The sequence below is a fragment of the Paralichthys olivaceus genome, chromosome 21 (assembly GCF_024713975.1).
Source record: "Paralichthys olivaceus isolate ysfri-2021 chromosome 21, ASM2471397v2, whole genome shotgun sequence".
NCBI lineage: Eukaryota > Metazoa > Chordata > Actinopteri > Pleuronectiformes > Paralichthyidae > Paralichthys > Paralichthys olivaceus.
The window spans coordinates 10,654,692-10,672,577 of record NC_091113.1 but is presented as its reverse complement, the minus strand read 5'-3'; the positions used below and the strand labels follow the sequence as shown (position 1 = coordinate 10,672,577).

The window sequence follows — 17,886 nt, the reverse complement described above, 5'->3', positions numbered from 1 at the left end:
CCCCTCGCCACATTTACAACCGACTCAACTTCTCCTCCTCAGAGACACGGAGCCACACGGCAGCAGTTCTTTACATTCAGATGCAACAAGACTGTCTTTGCACCAGTGTTTTAGATTTAATGTTAATGCAGCACAGATTGATCTCCACATCTTTTATGGCATTTTAATTCAAGCGTAAAAAAAGAACCCATGCACCTTAGATTGAATGAAGTCTGCAGGCACGCGTTTGATTCCATGAAAAACATTTATTTGGATTATTTTCATGTGTTGATACAAAACTGCAATCAGTTCATGTTGGAGTAAAACAAGTTTTGTGTCCTTGTGTTAGAAAGAATCCCAGATGGTTAAAATACGCTTTATTGTGAAGAGCCTGATTCCTTCTCCTCCACTTCATGATGATGCGAGGCTGTTTCTGACTCCTCGTTGCTTTCCGTTTTCTCATCCTCCGCTTCGTCCTCGTCGTCCTCAGAGGCATCCGTGTCCTCATCAGAATCATCGTCTTCAGATACACTGAATACAAACATGACAGGTCAATGAGCTAAGTAAACATACCCATGGGAATCAGGCAAGTTCTTATCGTTTATTCATTTTTGGTCACTTTTTAATGCAAAGTAGAAAAACAAAACTGTCTGACAGCTTTAAAATGACTGGATCAGTAGTAATTGCTCATTTAAAAGCTTGCACATCAAAAGAAGATTTGCAGTATGTGTGAGGGATTGCCTCTTTCTGATAGAAGTTACACATTTAATGCCTTTAAGAAAAATACTAAAAGCTTACCACTGATGTCTGTTGAGATTCCTACACTCTACTCCTGAATTAACATCGAAAGGATCTGTGGACAAGACAGACGATTTCATTCAAGAACAAAATTGTGTCAGCATTAAGCAATAGCATGCAGCTTTCTCCATGTGTGGGGCAATTTTCCAGACATGAAGGAAACAATCACCCTTGTCCCAGACTTCTGAATCACTGCCTGCATCTCTGATTAGTCCAACAATTCAAATAGAATCACATTAATCAAAAACAAATTAAGTAAGTACCACATAAAAGTAAATTACATCGGATTATTGATTATTAGTAGAGGAACAATGCAAGGAACACATCAGTTTTATAAAATTATGAGTCAGATGCCACAACTAACAAAGCCCTTTAGTTTTTAATTAATAAAAAAAAAACAGGGTTTTTCCAGAAAATAATTTGCAGTGGTGAGTCACTACAGTAAAAAAAACAAAAACTACAACCAATGTTGGAGAAACTTCAAAATAAACAGACTGAGTTAGTAAGATCAGTTTCCGTAAAATGCAATTACTCATGATTAAGTTGTAATACTCCATAAAGACAGCTTTCATTATTATAATGTCTGATAAAAAGAACTATTTCAGGGACAGATTTTACATGAAGACAAACCAAGACTAAAAAACAGCAGATATTGGGTTAAAAAAAACCACTGCAACTGTCACATAAATATGTATATCAATATATTTATTCCTGATTTTACCAAAGTCGTCCTCCTCTGGTTTGGATGTGAGAAACTCCTTCTCTACAGAGAGCAGCTCTTCCTCTGACTGGCAAGCAGCATAGCGCTCCAGCAGAACTTTATTCAGCTCCAGGAACACTCTCCCCCACTTGAATTTCTGCAACAAGAGCACTGCAAGCTCTTCAAAACCTGCAAAATCAGAAAAAATGTGGCTGAGTTTCCCTGTCATACCTGGTTACAACAAGCAGTCAATCCAATACATAAATCCTGGTTAAGTGAAGCCACATACTCACCTACAATGCAGAATGTAGCAGCAAAAGCCTCAACACAAGATAACTTGCAAGGCTTGCCGTAGTTGACAGGGTTTGCGGCTACGAGGTACGGCAGTAACCTGGGATGAGTTCCGACCATCTTGCTGAAGGGAGTCTCCTCCAGTTTGGCCCAGGAGCAGTCAATCACCGCTACACCATTTTGAGCCACAATCTCTCTGTGCATAAAGGCCGACATGGTTTCTTTTAAATCACAGATTATGATAATCATATTATCACAAGTATAAAGATTATAAAGAAAATGTTCTATTAAAATAAGTTTATTTTGGAACAATTATAATTACATGCAGTAAACACATTGAAAAAGAGCTTGAATGATCAGTAATCAAATAAAAAACAATTACTAGAAACACTGAGTTTGCACATTTAAATATGCTGAGCTTAATTTCATTATGAAATGTATGTGCATATTTTCTGGCTTGACTCTTGATTTTATAATCCATATGTGTTATTACTATAATAAACCATACAGATTCTTTGCAGCCCTGCACTCATTCTTATTAGTGTAGTTGATGCAGAAGAAGACTCAACACACCTGTCTGCCGGCGTAACATACTTTGTGCCCATCGGACTAAGTATGAGTCCATTGAACCTCTGGTTGAGGCGCAGGTTGCGTACAAACCCTTTGCGTGCCAACTTTCTGCCAGTGCAACGTTTAGGATCACAGTGACCCAATTCCCACATGGCGAGTGGACATGGCAGTTTCACCTGAGGGGCCTCGGCTCCTTCCTCTACGTGAAGACTCGCTGGAAAGAATGACAGTGACAGAGGACATAGGCTCCATTATGATGTGAATGTCAACAAATTAATAAATACCTTATAAATAATAAAAATAAAAACATTCATATTTGTACATATATACAAACTCACACACCTGCATACCCAACATAATTTAATCATAACCTCAGAAGTTGAATAGATAAAGATCGTGTGTCTCCACCTATGGTCTCCACATTAAAACACATGAATGTCATGTAAATGCTCCATAGTAGAAACTTAGGTACAGTTACAATTATTTACCCTTGAGTATTTCATTAAGCATTTTGGTCATGTTGTACTTGCCAACATATAAAATAGAAGGCAAGCACAGATCAGCTGAGACACGAATTTGAATTCTAAATAATTACCTTCAAACACTGTGTGCATCTCTTCTGTAAAGGCCTCCAAGGACTTCCCCTTCATTTTGTGTCGTTTGTCTTTGCCCTTGTTGTCAGGGCGCACAAACTTCCCCTGTTTCTTCCGCCCCATGTTGCACCAGCTATGGTCAGATCCCAGCCTGTGTTAAAACGAGCCAGCTGCTGTTTACATGCTTTCACATTAGCTAGCTAACCACACCACCATCATATCTAACAATAAACACAATGATTCGTATTAAAACCGAATGTATATCCTTTCCTAACTCACAGGCACTGTCCCCACACAAGTCGCCTTCGACTTCAGTGAGGCTAAACTCTCATTAATAACGTTTTAGATCCACTTCAGTTGTTTATGCTCGTATCGTGGAGAGCACGTCGTAGCGCAAGGAGCTCACTGCGCATGCTCAGATGTCCCATGTGACCCGCCACGTGACGAGCGACCAGCAAAGCAGGAAATGCAGTGAGAAAACAATCCGATGTGACATTTTAAACATTCACAAACCAACCATGCACTGTTTGTGTAACGGAATATACAGTTTAATAAAGATATGGACGGTGTGTCTGTCTCTTTTCGGTAAGTACTATAATATACTTAATATAGTATTGAATATATTTGGTTTTACTCTTGTAAAACGGATGTGCCAGACGCTGCTGCTGTGCTGCTGTGTTTATTAACCTGAGTTTTCACACAGTAAACCATGTGTCCGCCGGTAAAATGAAGATAGTCGAGGAGCCAAACACATTTGGGTTCGTCAAGCAGAATATATCTTTATATTGTCTTGTTGACTTCAGCTTCTGTCTGACTGAGCTTCTTCTGTGTGCAGCTTGAACAATCATTTTCTGGCCCAGGGAAGCAGACTTCAACCCAAAGTGACTCCATCTCCAGTGTCTGGTAATTCAGTGGGACTCAGATTAAACCCTGCATTTAATTTAATCACCGACTCAAAACACATTCATGTTTTATCCTCTAGGCCCAGAGCATTTTCACCGGCTTGCCGGAAAGTGCTTCAGTCTGACTGAGTCGACGTGAGTATGTTACAAATCATCATGTTTTTCACAGACCTTCTCCTACTTAATATTTTGGAGGATGATTGCTGGACTGTTGCAATAAACTGGACTGTCTGGCTCACTGTACAGGTACAAATATGAATTCTGCCCATTTCACAACGTCACCCAGCACGAGCAGACCTTCAGGTGGAATGCTTACAGTGGGATACTGGGGTAAGATGCTGTTACTGTAAGAGATGTTCTGATACCATTTTTCCCTTCCTGATATCGATTCCTGGACTGAGTGTATTTAGAAATGTAATATACATAATTATATATGACATATTTTAAGAACTGTATGCTACTAACCCTATTTGAAAGGGGTGATTACTATCATTGCTGTATGGTCTGGCTTAGGTTAACCACTTTAATAAACAGGTTAATACAGCATACTGCTTTTTTGGAGCGGTGACGATAAGATTATTTTTTGGAAAAGAAAATTTCAGTTTTCTCTGAGTGAAACGATTATACTCTTAAGGCGTGGTATCAGATCATTGCGTAGATTTCAGTACTCATAGATTATCAGAACATCTGTAGTTACCTTGCCCTTCCCTAGAGGGACCTCTTATTGCAGATATCAGGATGTGAATAATCGGCAGTGTGCAGTGGGTTTGTTGTAAGAGCATCATATGTTGTGTTCCTCACAGGATCTGGCATGAGTGGGAAATGGCAAACAACACTTTCACAGGGATGTGGATGAGAGACGGGGACACTTGTGGAACCAGAAACAGAGAAACAAAGGTTAGCGTGGTTTGGTTTTAAAAAATGGAAGCATATTCTGTTCATCCTTTAACAGGATTTAGGAGCTCATCTTTCAGTGTCTGTGTTTCTTCTAGAATACAAGACTAATAAAGTAACAGTTGTGGAGATAATGACTGAAATTGGTTAATATGAACCTAAAAGTCTACACACATAATTTTCACACACCTCAACATACCAGACCAACAACACATCAACTCAAAGTCATGATTAAATCAACAGTATGATTTGTGTAACACTGTCTTTGCCATTGTTTTGTAGGTGATTTTTGTCTGCAGTGCAAATAGCAAGCTTGCTCAAGTTTCAGAGCCGAGTACTTGTGTTTACTTGCTGACCTTTGAGACACCACTTGTTTGCCATCCACATTCTCTTTTAGGTAAGACTCTAGAACAATCTTTCACACACAAGTCATTAGTAAATAAGTGATACTGGTGATTTTTTTTTCATCATTCTGTATGCTTTTTTTTTTTTAAGTGTATCCAACACTGACCGAGAAACTGCAGGGGGAGTGGGATGAAACTGAGCAGGCTCGGTACGAAGGTCTTATTACTGAGCAGGTACGGAGCAGGTTGGCTGAGAAGTGACACGTGATTGGTTTGATCCTTGTCACTGACAGTTTAGGTCACATGCAAGATTTTGATATAGATGCATACTCATTTAGAGCTGAATGGTTAGGGTGCATCTCCCCAACTCTCTCACCCTGTTTCCTCACTCACCTTCACTGTATCGATCCAATATAAAGGCTAAATGCCATTAGATTATACTTTAAAACACAGAATGAGTTAAACAGACACAAATTGTTCATGTTTAGTTTGAAATTAAAATTATACACAGATTTTTCAATATCTGAAATATCTGCTTCTTTTAAGGTACTTGTTTACCTTTTTTATTCCAGTTTGAGTAATCTATATAACAGACTTGTGCATAATTGCAATGTGTATGTTTGCTGCAGGGTTATAACAATCTTTTGAGGGACATTTTTGAAGATGCTGGTCTCCTGAAGAGCCACAAAGTGAAGGTCAAGCTGCCAGAGGCTGCAGACCATTCAGAAACACACAACTCCTTCCAGAAATGCACTGAGGTATGTGCATTTATACAGAGATTTACACACTCTTTTAAATGATAGCCTACAGAAAAGTCATATTACAAAACTGCTTTGTATACATCAAGAGGTTGTTGATGTTCTCTTAATATATTTATGTTCAGGACTTTGAAAAACAGAGAGAAGAGATTGAGAGACTGCGCGCTCTCCTCACTCAACACAACATTCCCTTTGATACAAAGCCAAGTAAGTGGTCTCCACCAACAATCTTCACTGATTTACATTTACACACCCTATATGTACACAGTCCCATGTGTAATATTTACTATCTTCATCTATTACAGATGAAGCAAAAGGTACAGTGAGTGTGACAGTTAAGGATCAACGCCTAAGAGGAGACCACGGCCCCATCGATCTGCAGTGAAATCAGCACCTGGAGCAGTTCATGGCTTCGTGGCATTTACAAGCATCCAGCTGGATTTTATTGAGCAACAGAGACTATGGCTATTGCTGTCACTGGTGACGGCACTAAAGGTTTATTTAAATAAGTGAAACTGTGAAAAGAAACTAACTCATGTACAGACTACAAACTTTTTTACACTCTTGCAGAACTCAAATTCTTTAAATAAAAATGGTTTTAAAAATATAACAGTTTAGCAACTTTGCAGTTTAAACAAGGGAAGACTGAGTCCCTCAAAACTAATTCAGGTGAAAAAATATATTCAGATTATATTCAAGTGTAAGTCTTCTCACCCCTGTCCATTACTTGTTTGTCAGCAAGATAACACAAAATCAAGTAAACAGATTTCCACAAACTTGGTGGAAGGGTGTGATATCATTTTTGTGTGGATCCTGATAAGTGGATATTTTTAGGATCTTTAACATTGTGAGACTGGGTGTTTTAGAACATTTCTACTATTTTCCTGATCTCTGAGTTTGTGTTTAATTCGGTGCAGCTTGATTGAGTTTGTCATTGAGGTCCAGTCATCATCCTTTACCTTCGTACAAAGATTTGTTATTGTGACAAGTTTGCGATCTGAATAAATAGTCAAATAAATACAAATAATACACCTTCTCTATGTTTTGGACAGAGATGAGATATAGTTGACACAATCAGACTTGTTATATAAATACAATGTAAAATTAAATTCTAATCAAAGCCAGATGTGTAAGATTTAATTTGAGAAAAGGTTTTACATTATTGGCAAAAATAAGCAGATAATTACAAACCTCACAGGCACAAACCTTGAACGTGAACTACCAGAACAGATTTTTAGTTACAGATTTGTAAAAACATAACATGCTCATCATGCTTATACCTAGAGTGTGTAAGAAGTTCCTCTCATCAGTGGCTCCACAGACTGTGAGCCTCAACATGCACAAACATGTCTTGACTACAAAAATTCCTGAGACGATAACTCCAGAGTTTTCTCAGCTTATTGTTTCATCCACTGTGGTTGACACCTGTATGTACTCTTCAAACTGGACATTATCTTCTGGATTCTTAACATCTGGGGTAGAAACAACAAACTTCTGCCCCCCAGGGTATCATTGTACCCTAAGTACTTAACTGAACATATGGGATTTCTTATTTTAAAATATAAGCGTTTCATGTGATTAAATCAAAACTGTGCCCTTAAGGTCAATTACAAAATACTACATATAAAGCAACAGTCCAAGGAAACCATCAGTCCACAGATCAACAGACATCAGGTGAATGTGAGTAGTCATGGGTCAGGTGAGTAGCTGGATAACTTCTCTGGCTCTGTGCGCCCTCTGCTGGACGGCCCCGTCCTCTGGTGCTTGTCCTGACTCCTCTACCAAGACTAAGGCCTTCTGCACTGTCGTGTCCCTCGCTCCTCCACGAAGCCCCTCCAGGTACTGAAGCAGCACGGAGAAATTCTCATCTGGAATCTGAGTGTTTATAAGGGAAAGTGTGGTTTTTCTCTTGTCTGTCCAGTAGTGATCAAGTCATTTTAAAAGCCATTGGAGTGGGTATCTCTTTTTTTATATTTATATTTTTGCAAAGATGACAAAAAAAATTGGTAAAAATGGGTTCGGAACACTGAAATTTACTTTTAGTACCTTTTCACAATGTATTGCACAAAATACAAAAAAAAAAACTGTTCAAACCGTGCTGGAAAATAAAGATTAAAGAGTTGATTTAACTCACAAGCTGATTGAGAGTAAGAAGTCAACACTTCCTTCACTCTAAAACTTGAGCTGAGAAGAATTCCCCTTCAAGAAACAACCACACTGCTGAATATTACCTTGTTGGAGTCGAACATTTGCTGCAGTAGCCACGTCTGCCTGGTCTTCTGGAACTTCCACTCTGCTCGCTTCTCAGCCCAGCTGCAAATACAAGACCAGAGTGTGCAGTAGGTGTGGGCTGCAGCATTTCAGCAGTGAACAGCTGCAAAAAGCCGTCATTGCGTGTACAGGGGTGGATAATAACATCACTATTGACAAACACTACATTTCTAAACCTTATGCTGCTTATGCAAATAGTATATAGTATTACCCTAAAGCTGTTTTTCTATTTATTCAGATTTCTAAATCAAGAGGATCCCTTGTATAGGAAAATCTCAAAAACACTAGATACTACACTTCCCATAATTCAACATGGGCATTTTAATCGACCCTGCCCATCTGATGAAACACAAACAACACCCTGAGTCTGCAACACAAACACTTTGTTCTAGATTTTCAGCCTCAAGATGAGATGAGCCTGATAACCACACCAGGGGAGTTTTTCTCAGACTAAGTCGTGCTCCTTATGACCAGTGGACTCAACAGGTGTGAAATTGGTGGTTTTCCTCAAAGATATAATTAAACTCACCACCCATATCTACAAAGTGCAGCCTCAACAACAACCGAAGAGTTCCAGCCTCACGACTAACACCAAAGTACGATTTATTACCTCCACCAAGGAGGTTACGTTTTCACCCGTCTGTCCATTTGTTTGTGTGATTATACAAAAATTATGAAACAGACTTTCTTGAAACTTGGTGGAAGAAAAGGACATGGGCCAATAAAGCACACATTTAATTTAATTTCAGATCCAGGATTTGGTTTTCATTTTGTTTTCACCAATTTCGCAGGAAATACTTGATGGATCTTTCTTTTTGGTCCTTTGAACACAAACAATGGGTTAAATGCCTGTTTTTTTACTTCCTTCCTTATGAGGACAGAGATACGGGGAGGGTTTGGACATCATTTCTGATGTATGAAGTGACAACATAAAAGCAGAAGGCCAACATGTGGAGTCATCTGTCCGCTACCAAATGAGAGTGGCTCTTACCAGGTGAGGTAATCTAAAGCTTGCTGAGGAGCCGTGGGTCCAGATGCTTCACTTTTCTTCTCGGTCTCTCCCTCAGCTTTCAGCCTCTTCTTCTCATCCTTTTTCAGGATCTTTTTCATCTTCCTCTCCAGCACCCGCTTCTCTTCGGGACTCAGGTCCTCCTCACCCTCCAGCTCACGTGTCGGCTCAGGGAGACTGGATGGATCCAAAATCTGTCATACCAGAGCAAAAACAAAGTTAGTTATCTACATTAGCAGAGCTTCCTTTTTAGACCCTTATTATAGTCAGTGTTTGTATAAAACTATTCTCAATCATCCATAAATAGCCTTGAATGAATGATAAGAGAAGTTGAAACAATGATTTCACTTTTTGTGTACATTAACAGCCATTTCCTGACAGTTTTCTATTTATATAATTTTCTGTTTTTAGTTAATGTGATATTTTGTGGTGCTACAAGACAAATGAAAGCTAAATGCATTTTGTGATTTGATCACTTCCTGTTGTGCTGCAGCTCAACATTATCCTGCATCTTCAGTGACAAAGAGCTCCTCACATGCATTCATGTCTACAGCGCAGCGTCTGAACCACACGCTTAGTTTACAGTCAAGCTTGGTTAAAAATAACCACCTGCTCATTTAGTTTCCTGTCAGAAGTTTGAAAAACACAAGTGAGTTGACTTTTGAATCGAAGAAATAAATTTGGATTTTTGATGAGACAGAAACTTTTCTGGAAAAACAAGGGACAAAGAAAATACAATATAATCTTTTTCATAACAGCATGAAACTAGACTGTCAGTCAGTAGAGCACAAATCCCATCCAACGTCTAACAGTCTCCTTAAATTCAACCAAACTGCACCAAATTTCACTATTATATACATGTATAAGTCACCTCAATATGTTTTATTTTTTTTAATCAAGATCCATTAATGGTAAGTGAAAAAGAAATTCCTTCACCAAAATTGTATCGTTTCCGCCCCGCCCAAAACCACATCCTTCCAACGAGTTTCGAGGTCAACTGTTTGGTAGTTTTTGTGTCATCTTGCTTAGAATCACACAACCAACCGACACGGGTGAAAACATAACCTCACCGCTGGAGGTAATGAAGTATCTACCTCCACATTTGTCTGCAGAATAAATACAATAAGTACATATAACTAAAACGTACACATTTAAAGTCATTATAGAAGCTTTTTCATCCCAGGAGGCACAGCACAGCCCCAGTACTGCACTTAACTCTCGGGCGAAGTTAAACAAGGGACACAGTATGTTCTCTGATTTAACGGACCCAGTCAGTCAGCACAGTGATGAAAAGAAAAAAAGAGGGAGGGGAGGAAAAGATTTTGGTCACATGGCCACGCAGTCATACAGAAAGTATGCTGGTGGGGGTACTGCCCACAGAAATGTGAAAGCCCTTCACAGTGAACGGCGCGTCCATGCAGCGAGCATCATTTTCAGAGCTTTGAGTCAATCGGCAACATCTGGCTGGTGGATTCGAAACAGGAGGCGAGCGGGTGACGACAGCAAAAAATGGTACGTGGAGATGTGTGTGGGTTTTTTTTTTTTTTTTTTACCGAGCAGGCAGTTACTCAAAGAGGAGCAAACAAAGAGTGAATAACAGGGATATGCAGTTCAGGAATATATTTAGAAACACAAATGCAACTGCTTGTGTTTCACGCTCCCTCTATCTCTCTTTATATGCATTTAGAGATACATGATTCCTACGATAAGTTGAGATTCGAATTCAACTTCTGAGTTACTTTAGGAAGGAAGTGTGCTGTGTTGTCAGAGTTTGTTCCTGTGGAAAACCTACTTCACGACGCATCAGCTGAGCAATAGTAAGGGGCTGGTCAATATAGACAAAAATAATAAAGATGAAACATTTTCATATGAGTCAATAGATTATTACCACAATTTTTGATCACTTTATTATTTATTATATATTATTTATTTTGTAAATCTGTAAATGTATATCGATATACATTGAATGTTTTAATATATTGCTATAAATAAACTCATATTGTGATAATTATTAGTGTTTTATCTCCCCAATGAGAATTACCAGAGCAAGGCAGCTGTGAACAGTGTTTCTCTACTTGTTTTTGAGCATTAATGATAACAGATGGTGATAAAGATTCAGAATCTACTGATCTGACCTTTGCGGTTAGTTTACTCAGTTTCTGTTTGTGAGGAAACTCTTGCCAAACGGCGGAAGTGATGCTGAAGATGACAATAGTTCCTCAGTGGATGTTTTCTCTTTTCTTTTCCAGTCTAAAAACACAGTCTCCGCTGAGGAGAGCACCTCATCTTCAATTTCCAACAACTCTGCAATCCCAGACAACAGCTCCTTGCTGGAGGAAATCGCAGCCAGTGACATAACGTCCAGAGCGAACTATGTCTACAGTTTCTTTGCAGGTCTTGGATTTGTGGCTGGCTGCTTTCTGCTCTACAGCTTCATCCAGACGTACAGGGCACACAGGCGGCTGGCCTGGCTCGACTGTCTGCTCTGGGCCTTTTGTGGCCTCCAGCTGCTGCTCCTGCTCCTCTCCCTCCATGCTGTGGCCTACAGACCTGACTACCTGCAGACCACCACTCTGGGCTGCGCTGCTCTCTCCTTCGTCATCAACACGGCCTCTCTGTGTGGCCTCTTTGTGTTAGTGCTCATGGCCTATGTGCTAACCCTCGATCCGCCATCCCACGCCCTGCTGCGGAAGCCTGGGGTCTGTGCGGCTTTGGTGATCCTGTCTTCTGTCCTCATCTCCCTGATGCTGGCTGCGATTCGAGGGCCCAGGGAGGTTCTGCAGGAAACAAAGTGTTTTATGGATCCAACCCAAGCTGGTGTTTCGTACGCAGCCTCTAAGGTGTGCCTGGCTTTTCTGATTCCCTACATCCTCCAATTAGGACTTCTGATATGCGGCTGTGTCCGACAGTGGAAATCTAAAGGTCGCTTCCTCTCCGGCTCTGAGGAGGGTCCCGTGTTCCTGGCGGTCACTGTGGTCATGTTTCTATGCATGCTGTTCTACAGTGTGGTGCTGGTCAGGGGAGCACGGCTGCAGAGGGAGGTGGGGCTGAGCAAACACGAGCAGGCGTTTCTGAACGTGTCCGAGTTTGTTCTGTTCTCAGGGAGCAGTGCCAGCCTGGTGCTCGTGCTCTTCATGCACCGGCCGTGTCGGGAGAGTCTCCACGGGGTGTTGAGGCAGCTGAGGGACTGCTGTCGAAGTCCAGGGCACACGCAGCCCAACAGAAACATCATTGCTCCACACATTGAGATCACAGACACCCTGCAGGACATCGAGTCATAGACGACAAGAACTCTTCTCCTCTGCATCAAACGAACGACTTCTGATCTGATGTACTGGACATTTTCTTCCTTTACTTCCACCAGGGAGGTTTCTACCTCTGTCCGTTTGTTGGAACATATTTCCATGAAACTTGGTGCAGGGATGTGTTGTGGGTCAGGGAGGAACAAATCAACTTTGGTCTGGGATCCTGGAGTTTGTTATAACTTTCTTTAACATTGCAAGTTAGGGCATTTTGTTTTACATTTTCATTAGTGCATATGACAAAATCAGGTTTATTAAGGGAACTGATATCTATGAGTGTGTATACATTTGTGAAGCTTGATTTAAGGGGACCGTTGGGCCCTGGTGGAGTTATGCACTCTACTGACAGCCATTCTAGTCTTTTCTCTAAATCGTGTAACTGTCTATGTATACATGCATGTGATTGTTAAGCTATTTTTCATGTTAATATTTTGTACATTTTTATTTTTACAAAAATAAATGTTTTGCGATACATCCTTAGAACTATGTAACATCTTTGCAGTCGTTCATACAGTTTACTCTTTAATAAAAAAAGAAGAAATTAAAATGCCATTCAATGCACGCTCATGTTTGACCTAATAACAAACTTCAACGAGTCTCGGCACAAAGCCTGATGAGTTTGTTTTCAGATTACACACAACCATGCCATGATAATAAAGGCACAATAAAGGCATTTTACATTTCTTTTTCAAGAAAATGCCTTGTAGTATTCTTCAGTTTATTTGTCTTCATGTGTCCGAACCAAGAGCAACTGATAAAAATTCAGTTTGAGTCCAGGATGCACTTCAGCCCAGTGTGTTTTTGTGTTTATATAGTTTTTATAAATCAACAACCCTGAATGAGACAATTAATCTTTTCTTTGAAAACACCCTGCTTGCATAAACATGATTTGCACAGAAGCCCACTTAGACAAACTCTCTGGAAAAACCTCCTCCCACAGAGGAAATATTAAGTCTTGGAAAATAAAAGTCAGATGCTCTATTCATTGCCAATAATTCTTTGCTGTGTTTTTTTTATGTATAAATCTAGTACAAGGGATGCAGACCAGTACCTTTCCACCTCCTTCCAAAGAACCCGACACCAGTTCTACGAATAACTGACCTGCATTGTGTCAGTGCCAACACAGAGTGGCACCAAACCAGGCACCAGAAGGAAAACGAATGCAGGAGCTGTGTTGCATAAGTTGGCATCATTGTGAAATGTCAGACCTGAGTAACACTGAGGTAAAAATCCCAGTAACAAGACGTAAAGTAAAGAATCTAATGTGCATTTATACTCTTTAAGAGAAAGTCAGAAACTCTGGGCTGTCAATCCAGGTTGTAAACTCAAACAAAGGGCAGAGGTGTAGAAACAAAGATGTGAGACGATCCCCGTCTGTCCTTTGTCTTGTTTTGTGTAAATATGCCGTTTAAGTTGTTGTGCGACCCACCGCCACACTTCGTCAGATTTACTTTGACATCAGCTTTCATAGTCGCCACTGCAGGACGGAGCAGATTTGACAGACTTACGTGCAGTGAAAAGAAACTAAGGTAAGTTTGAGCCATTTTTAATTAGTTATTGTAATTCAGTTTGTCAAACTTGCATTGTATTTTAGTTTTTTTTCAAATAAAGCCATTATTTCTGTCAAACGTACCATCAATTTGAGCGACAGAAGAAGCATAAAAATATCATATATACTGGAAGTAGTAAATCACTGTACTAGAACAACAAATTTCCAGCAGTTCATAGACAATATTAAGAGACGCCCCAGAGGGAATTCCAGTATTACGATCTGTATCCGTTTCTGTTAAAGCGCCCGTGCGATGCTACAAACTCCCAGTAGAGAACAGACTGACTGACTCCTTATCCTCTAACTCACTCTTAAAGACTTTATTTTATAAATGTGCTTTTATTTTTTAAGCCACCTTAAAAATCTATACCATTTTATATAATAGCATTCTTGTAACACCTACTTTATTTTATTTAGTTTGCTTTGTAACATTCTATTTAGCTTCTTTTGAGTGTATTGTTATTATTATTGCTTCCTCATTTTGAACAATAAGAATCATAAAAGCAATGCACTGTCTTCACTTTCATTTCACATTCTTGATCTTTAGCTGAAATCATTTTCAAAACTGCAGCAGGAGTCGTTATAGTCTATCATATTTACAAAATACATTTCTGATGTTTCTTCCAAACGGACGACCAATTGATGCATTTTCAGTGTTGTCAAATGCATTTTTTTATTGCCTCTGTGTATAGAAATTTCAATATTAAATCTAGAAATTGAAATGCTGAAACCAAGCTGTTCTTTTCTCCCTATAAAGAACAGATTAGGCACCAACTCCACTACATGTCGAAGAAGACCAGAGAGAAGAAGCAGATGGATCCACAGACTCCACAGGGGCCAAACAACCTCAGACAACCTCGGACTATGACAAAATAATGGTTAACAACCACCCCCACTGGCTCAACACAGAAGTGTAATATGGACAAGACAATGTACGTGGGCTTCAGCTTCATCCCCAAGTATAACATCACTGTAAATGATACACAGGCAGTCGTCTCTGGTTTTCTGCAGACTGCCCCAGAGGATCCCCAGCGTTACCTCATCAGCCTTGTCCTCTCCTGCATTTACACTATTTTCCTCTTCCCTGTCGGCTTCATCGGGAACATCCTCATCTTAGTCATCAACCTGGAACACAGGGGCCGCTTGACAGCCCCGGACCTCTACTTTGTGAACCTGGCCGTGGCCGACCTCTTCCTCGTGGCCGACTCTCTGATCGAGGTGTTCAACCTGAAGCAGGGCTACTATGACAAGGCCGGCCTCTGCACCTTCATGAACCTGTTCCAGCAGGTGAACATGTACAGCAGCGTCTTCTTCTTGACGTGGATGAGCTTCGATCGGTTTGTCGCACTGACCAGCAGCGTGGGGCGCAGCATGACCCACGCACGCCTCAGCTGCTGCTTCATCTGGGTGTCCTCCTCCCTGCTCACCCTGCTGCCTTTCGTCATAGCTCAAGCTCAGCACGCTGGAGAACTCACATTCTGCTTCGCTAATGTGACCCAGATCCAGTGGCTGGAGGTGATGCTGGGTTTCCTTCTGCCTTTCTGCATCCTGGGCCTGTGCTACTGGAGAATAGCACAGGTGCTCCAGCGCAGCCAGAAAGACCAAAGAAGCCGACAGCGGAGGCCTCGCAGACAGAAAGCCCTGCGGATGATCTCGGCGGCGGTGTTAGTCTTCTTCCTATGCTGGCTCCCAGAGAACGCGTTTATATGCGTCCACCTGCTGAGAGGGGACACAAGCGGGGACACACTCTGGCAGGACTACCCGCTGACGGGTCACACTGTCAGGCTGGCAGCCTTCTCTAACAGCTGCCTGAACCCGCTCATCTACAGCTTCCTCGGGGAGACGTTCCAGGACAAAATGAGAGTGTTCTTCCAGCAGAAGAGCAGATGGGTCAAGCTGCAAAGGTCAGCCACAGGAAAGTCCACCTATGAGCTTGCTGCATATAACTGCGGAGACGCAACATGTGACAGACCACGCCAGTCCCTTAGCTGTGACATCCTCGCACAAACTGTTATAAACTGTCCCTTCAAATAAAAACCAGCTGCACATGGTAGCTGAACAGTTCAAAGACACTGATTAATGGACATTGTACAAAGACGAAAACAAGGACCAGGGTGTTCTATTATAATGCATACAATCGAACATTTAATTTCATTATAAACATTCACTTGAGTTGTTTTCTTCATTGCCGCTTTCAAAAAAATCATTTTTATAAGTTAAGATTCCTTCAGATTTCATCGTTCAAGATGTTTTTACAAGGAGCTGAATTATCCACAGAGGTCTCCTCCTCTCCAAAACAAACCGACCAGGGAATTAAAACCAGTAAAAACACTGAATAAAGCAGTTTCACATTAAAATTCTGTTTCTTCTGCAGTCTGGGGCGGTGAGGTTATAAAAATAAGTTATAAGTGATGGTGACGTAACTTGGAATGGTTAGAAAGTGGTTGACTGGAAATGTTTTAATGTCGGGCTGTTACTTGTGGAAAACCCCATTTGAGAATCACATAACGACGCTTTATTCACATTGTGTGTTGGAAGTCTGGTATCGGTTATTTTTACATAGTGTCTTGTCAAATGAAAACTCAGATCTCCCATTTTAACAATGAACTCTTTTGTCATTACAAGGAAAATAAAAAAGCTCTACGCGTTGAACAACTGCTCTAAATTATGTTTTCCAAAATCTCGACTCCTTGTTTTAAATGAATACAAAGTTTTACAATAAATATTTAGTTGTTATCTGCACTTGTAAAGACTTTTCTTTATGGAGCATCACAAATCAGCTGTCCCAGTTCAGCTGAACACTCACAGCCACATTTAGAGAAGCCATCTTCAGGAGTAAACATTCTTACCTCAGTTTCATCGGCCTGTGTTTCCTCTGCCGCTCGTTTCTTTTTGCGTTTCTTCTCCTTCTTCTGTTTTGTATCATCTGCGATTGTTTCCTGAGGAATCTGTACGGGAGCCTCCTGGAGGAAATAAACATGTTCAGTATTTTGTTAGTCCTTCCAGGTTGTGTCAACTAAAACACATACAAGAGACTGTGTCACTCACCTCTACCTCCAGTTTACTTCTTTTCCCCTTCACTTCAGCATCCATCGTCTCTTCTGTATCAGCATTGTCAGCATTTGAACCGAGCTTCTTCTTCTTAGGAAGTTTTGATGCTGATTTCAAAGATTTATCTTTGGCCATGATCCGATTTACTGCAACAAACTGAAACCCTTTGCATGTTACTCAAGAACAGGTACACAGTCATACAGTATGAAGTTATAAATGCATAGATCATGAGCCTTAGACACTGACACCTGTTTGTGATAAACATTACATGACACTAACACTGAGACTTTAGATGCACACACTCATGTAAAACTGTGGAAGAATATTTAACTGGGCTGCGTTTATCCCGCTACTCCTGACGACCTGTGCAACTGGACCAGACTGAATAAAGACATTCAATTCAATTTATCTGGTAAAACATGTTAAAGCTTTCAGACCCGAAAATGATTGATCGTATTGTTCTTTAATTAAATGGACATCTGTAAAAACTTACTTGAAACGCGACAGGAACGTGTTGGCCTCCAGAAAAACCACAAAACACGCATGGGAACTCAAACAGGAAGTGATGTCGCCCGGGTGACGCGTGATTGGACGGATGTCTAGTCTAATGCTTTTTGATTGGTCGATGGCGGTGAGGGATTCACGGACCCTCGGTGATATCACAGTGAAAACCTTCCAGACCTCAAACTGTGAATAATGTCCTGTATGGGTTTCTATTAAATTATTTAAGTTGAAAAAATTATGATGATTCATGTATTTCTATTACATTTAGTTAAGTTACATTAAGTTATGTGGATTTGGAATCATGAGAGTTCAGCTTTATCGCAAAAAATAAATGTAATGTAAGATATTGTATTATTATACAAAGTAAAACT

The 17,886-nt window shown here is 40.4% G+C and overlaps 4 protein-coding genes and 1 pseudogene across 5 annotated transcripts; 3 read left to right on the top strand and 2 right to left on the bottom strand.

Moving 5' to 3' along the window:
- Positions 1 to 225: 225 nt before the first annotated feature.
- tsr3 (TSR3 ribosome maturation factor) lies at positions 226 to 3,361 on the bottom strand. Of its 2 annotated transcripts, XM_020083495.2 has the most exons (7): positions 3,211 to 3,361; positions 2,934 to 3,082; positions 2,342 to 2,552; positions 1,771 to 1,964; positions 1,499 to 1,666; positions 778 to 832; positions 226 to 510 (listed from the first exon to the last, which is right to left on the bottom strand). In XM_020083495.2, exons 2-7 carry the CDS (start codon positions 3,052 to 3,054, stop codon positions 357 to 359), a joined length of 903 nt encoding a protein of 300 aa, XP_019939054.1. In that variant the 5' UTR covers positions 3,055 to 3,082; positions 3,211 to 3,361; the 3' UTR covers positions 226 to 356. The 2 variants fall into 2 exon arrangements, with proteins under 2 accessions (XP_019939054.1, XP_069374134.1); XM_069518033.1 differs by having other exon boundaries at positions 2,934 to 3,255.
- Positions 3,351 to 6,865, top strand: gnptg (N-acetylglucosamine-1-phosphate transferase subunit gamma). The gene is made up of 11 exons (XM_020083493.2): positions 3,351 to 3,516; positions 3,635 to 3,689; positions 3,767 to 3,834; positions 3,914 to 3,968; positions 4,080 to 4,163; positions 4,637 to 4,730; positions 5,010 to 5,124; positions 5,223 to 5,305; positions 5,701 to 5,829; positions 5,955 to 6,036; positions 6,135 to 6,865. Exons 1-11 carry the CDS (start codon positions 3,351 to 3,353, stop codon positions 6,212 to 6,214), a joined length of 1,011 nt encoding a protein of 336 aa, XP_019939052.2. The 3' UTR covers positions 6,215 to 6,865.
- Positions 6,866 to 6,950: 85 nt separating this feature from the next.
- On the bottom strand, positions 6,951 to 17,634 carry LOC109626708 (uncharacterized protein C7orf50 homolog). The gene is made up of 6 exons (XM_069518034.1): positions 17,505 to 17,634; positions 17,009 to 17,167; positions 16,810 to 16,923; positions 9,092 to 9,303; positions 8,061 to 8,142; positions 6,951 to 7,704 (listed from the first exon to the last, which is right to left on the bottom strand). Exons 2-6 carry the CDS (start codon positions 17,144 to 17,146, stop codon positions 7,525 to 7,527), a joined length of 726 nt encoding a protein of 241 aa, XP_069374135.1. The 5' UTR covers positions 17,147 to 17,167; positions 17,505 to 17,634; the 3' UTR covers positions 6,951 to 7,524.
- LOC138406167 (uncharacterized) lies at positions 10,128 to 12,958 on the top strand. Its single transcript, XM_069518032.1, has 2 exons — positions 10,128 to 10,621; positions 11,359 to 12,958. Exons 1-2 carry the CDS (start codon positions 10,619 to 10,621, stop codon positions 12,388 to 12,390), a joined length of 1,035 nt encoding a protein of 344 aa, XP_069374133.1. The 5' UTR covers positions 10,128 to 10,618; the 3' UTR covers positions 12,391 to 12,958.
- On the top strand, positions 14,615 to 16,174 carry LOC109626671 (G-protein coupled estrogen receptor 1-like; annotated as a pseudogene).
- Positions 17,635 to 17,886: the final 252 nt, after the last annotated feature.

What these genes read in the sequence shown, in the direction of transcription:
- gnptg (XM_020083493.2), top strand. Translation starts at nt 3,351, where the DNA reads ATGTCCCATGTGACCCGCCACGTGACGAGCGACCAGCAAAGCAGGAAA. An exon ending in GAGGAGCCAAACACATTTGG is followed by an intron (nt 3,690 to 3,766) that starts GTTCGTCAAGCA and finishes TTCTGTGTGCAG; the next exon opens with CTTGAACAATCATTTTCTGG. An exon ending in GACTCCATCTCCAGTGTCTG is followed by an intron (nt 3,835 to 3,913) that starts GTAATTCAGTGG and finishes TTTATCCTCTAG; the next exon opens with GCCCAGAGCATTTTCACCGG.
- LOC109626708 (XM_069518034.1), bottom strand. Translation starts at nt 17,146, where the DNA reads ATGGCCAAAGATAAATCTTTGAAATCAGCATCAAAACTTCCTAAGAAG. An exon ending in CACAGGCCGATGAAACTGAG is followed by an intron (nt 9,304 to 16,809) that starts GTAAGAATGTTT and finishes CTGGTATGACAG; the next exon opens with ATTTTGGATCCATCCAGTCT. An exon ending in GCTTTAGATTACCTCACCTG is followed by an intron (nt 8,143 to 9,091) that starts GTAAGAGCCACT and finishes TTGTATTTGCAG; the next exon opens with CTGGGCTGAGAAGCGAGCAG.
- tsr3 (XM_020083495.2), bottom strand. Translation starts at nt 3,054, where the DNA reads ATGGGGCGGAAGAAACAGGGGAAGTTTGTGCGCCCTGACAACAAGGGC. An exon ending in ACCAGAGGAGGACGACTTTG is followed by an intron (nt 833 to 1,498) that starts GTAAAATCAGGA and finishes TCTTGTCCACAG; the next exon opens with ATCCTTTCGATGTTAATTCA. An exon ending in AATCTCAACAGACATCAGTG is followed by an intron (nt 511 to 777) that starts GTAAGCTTTTAG and finishes GTTTGTATTCAG; the next exon opens with TGTATCTGAAGACGATGATT.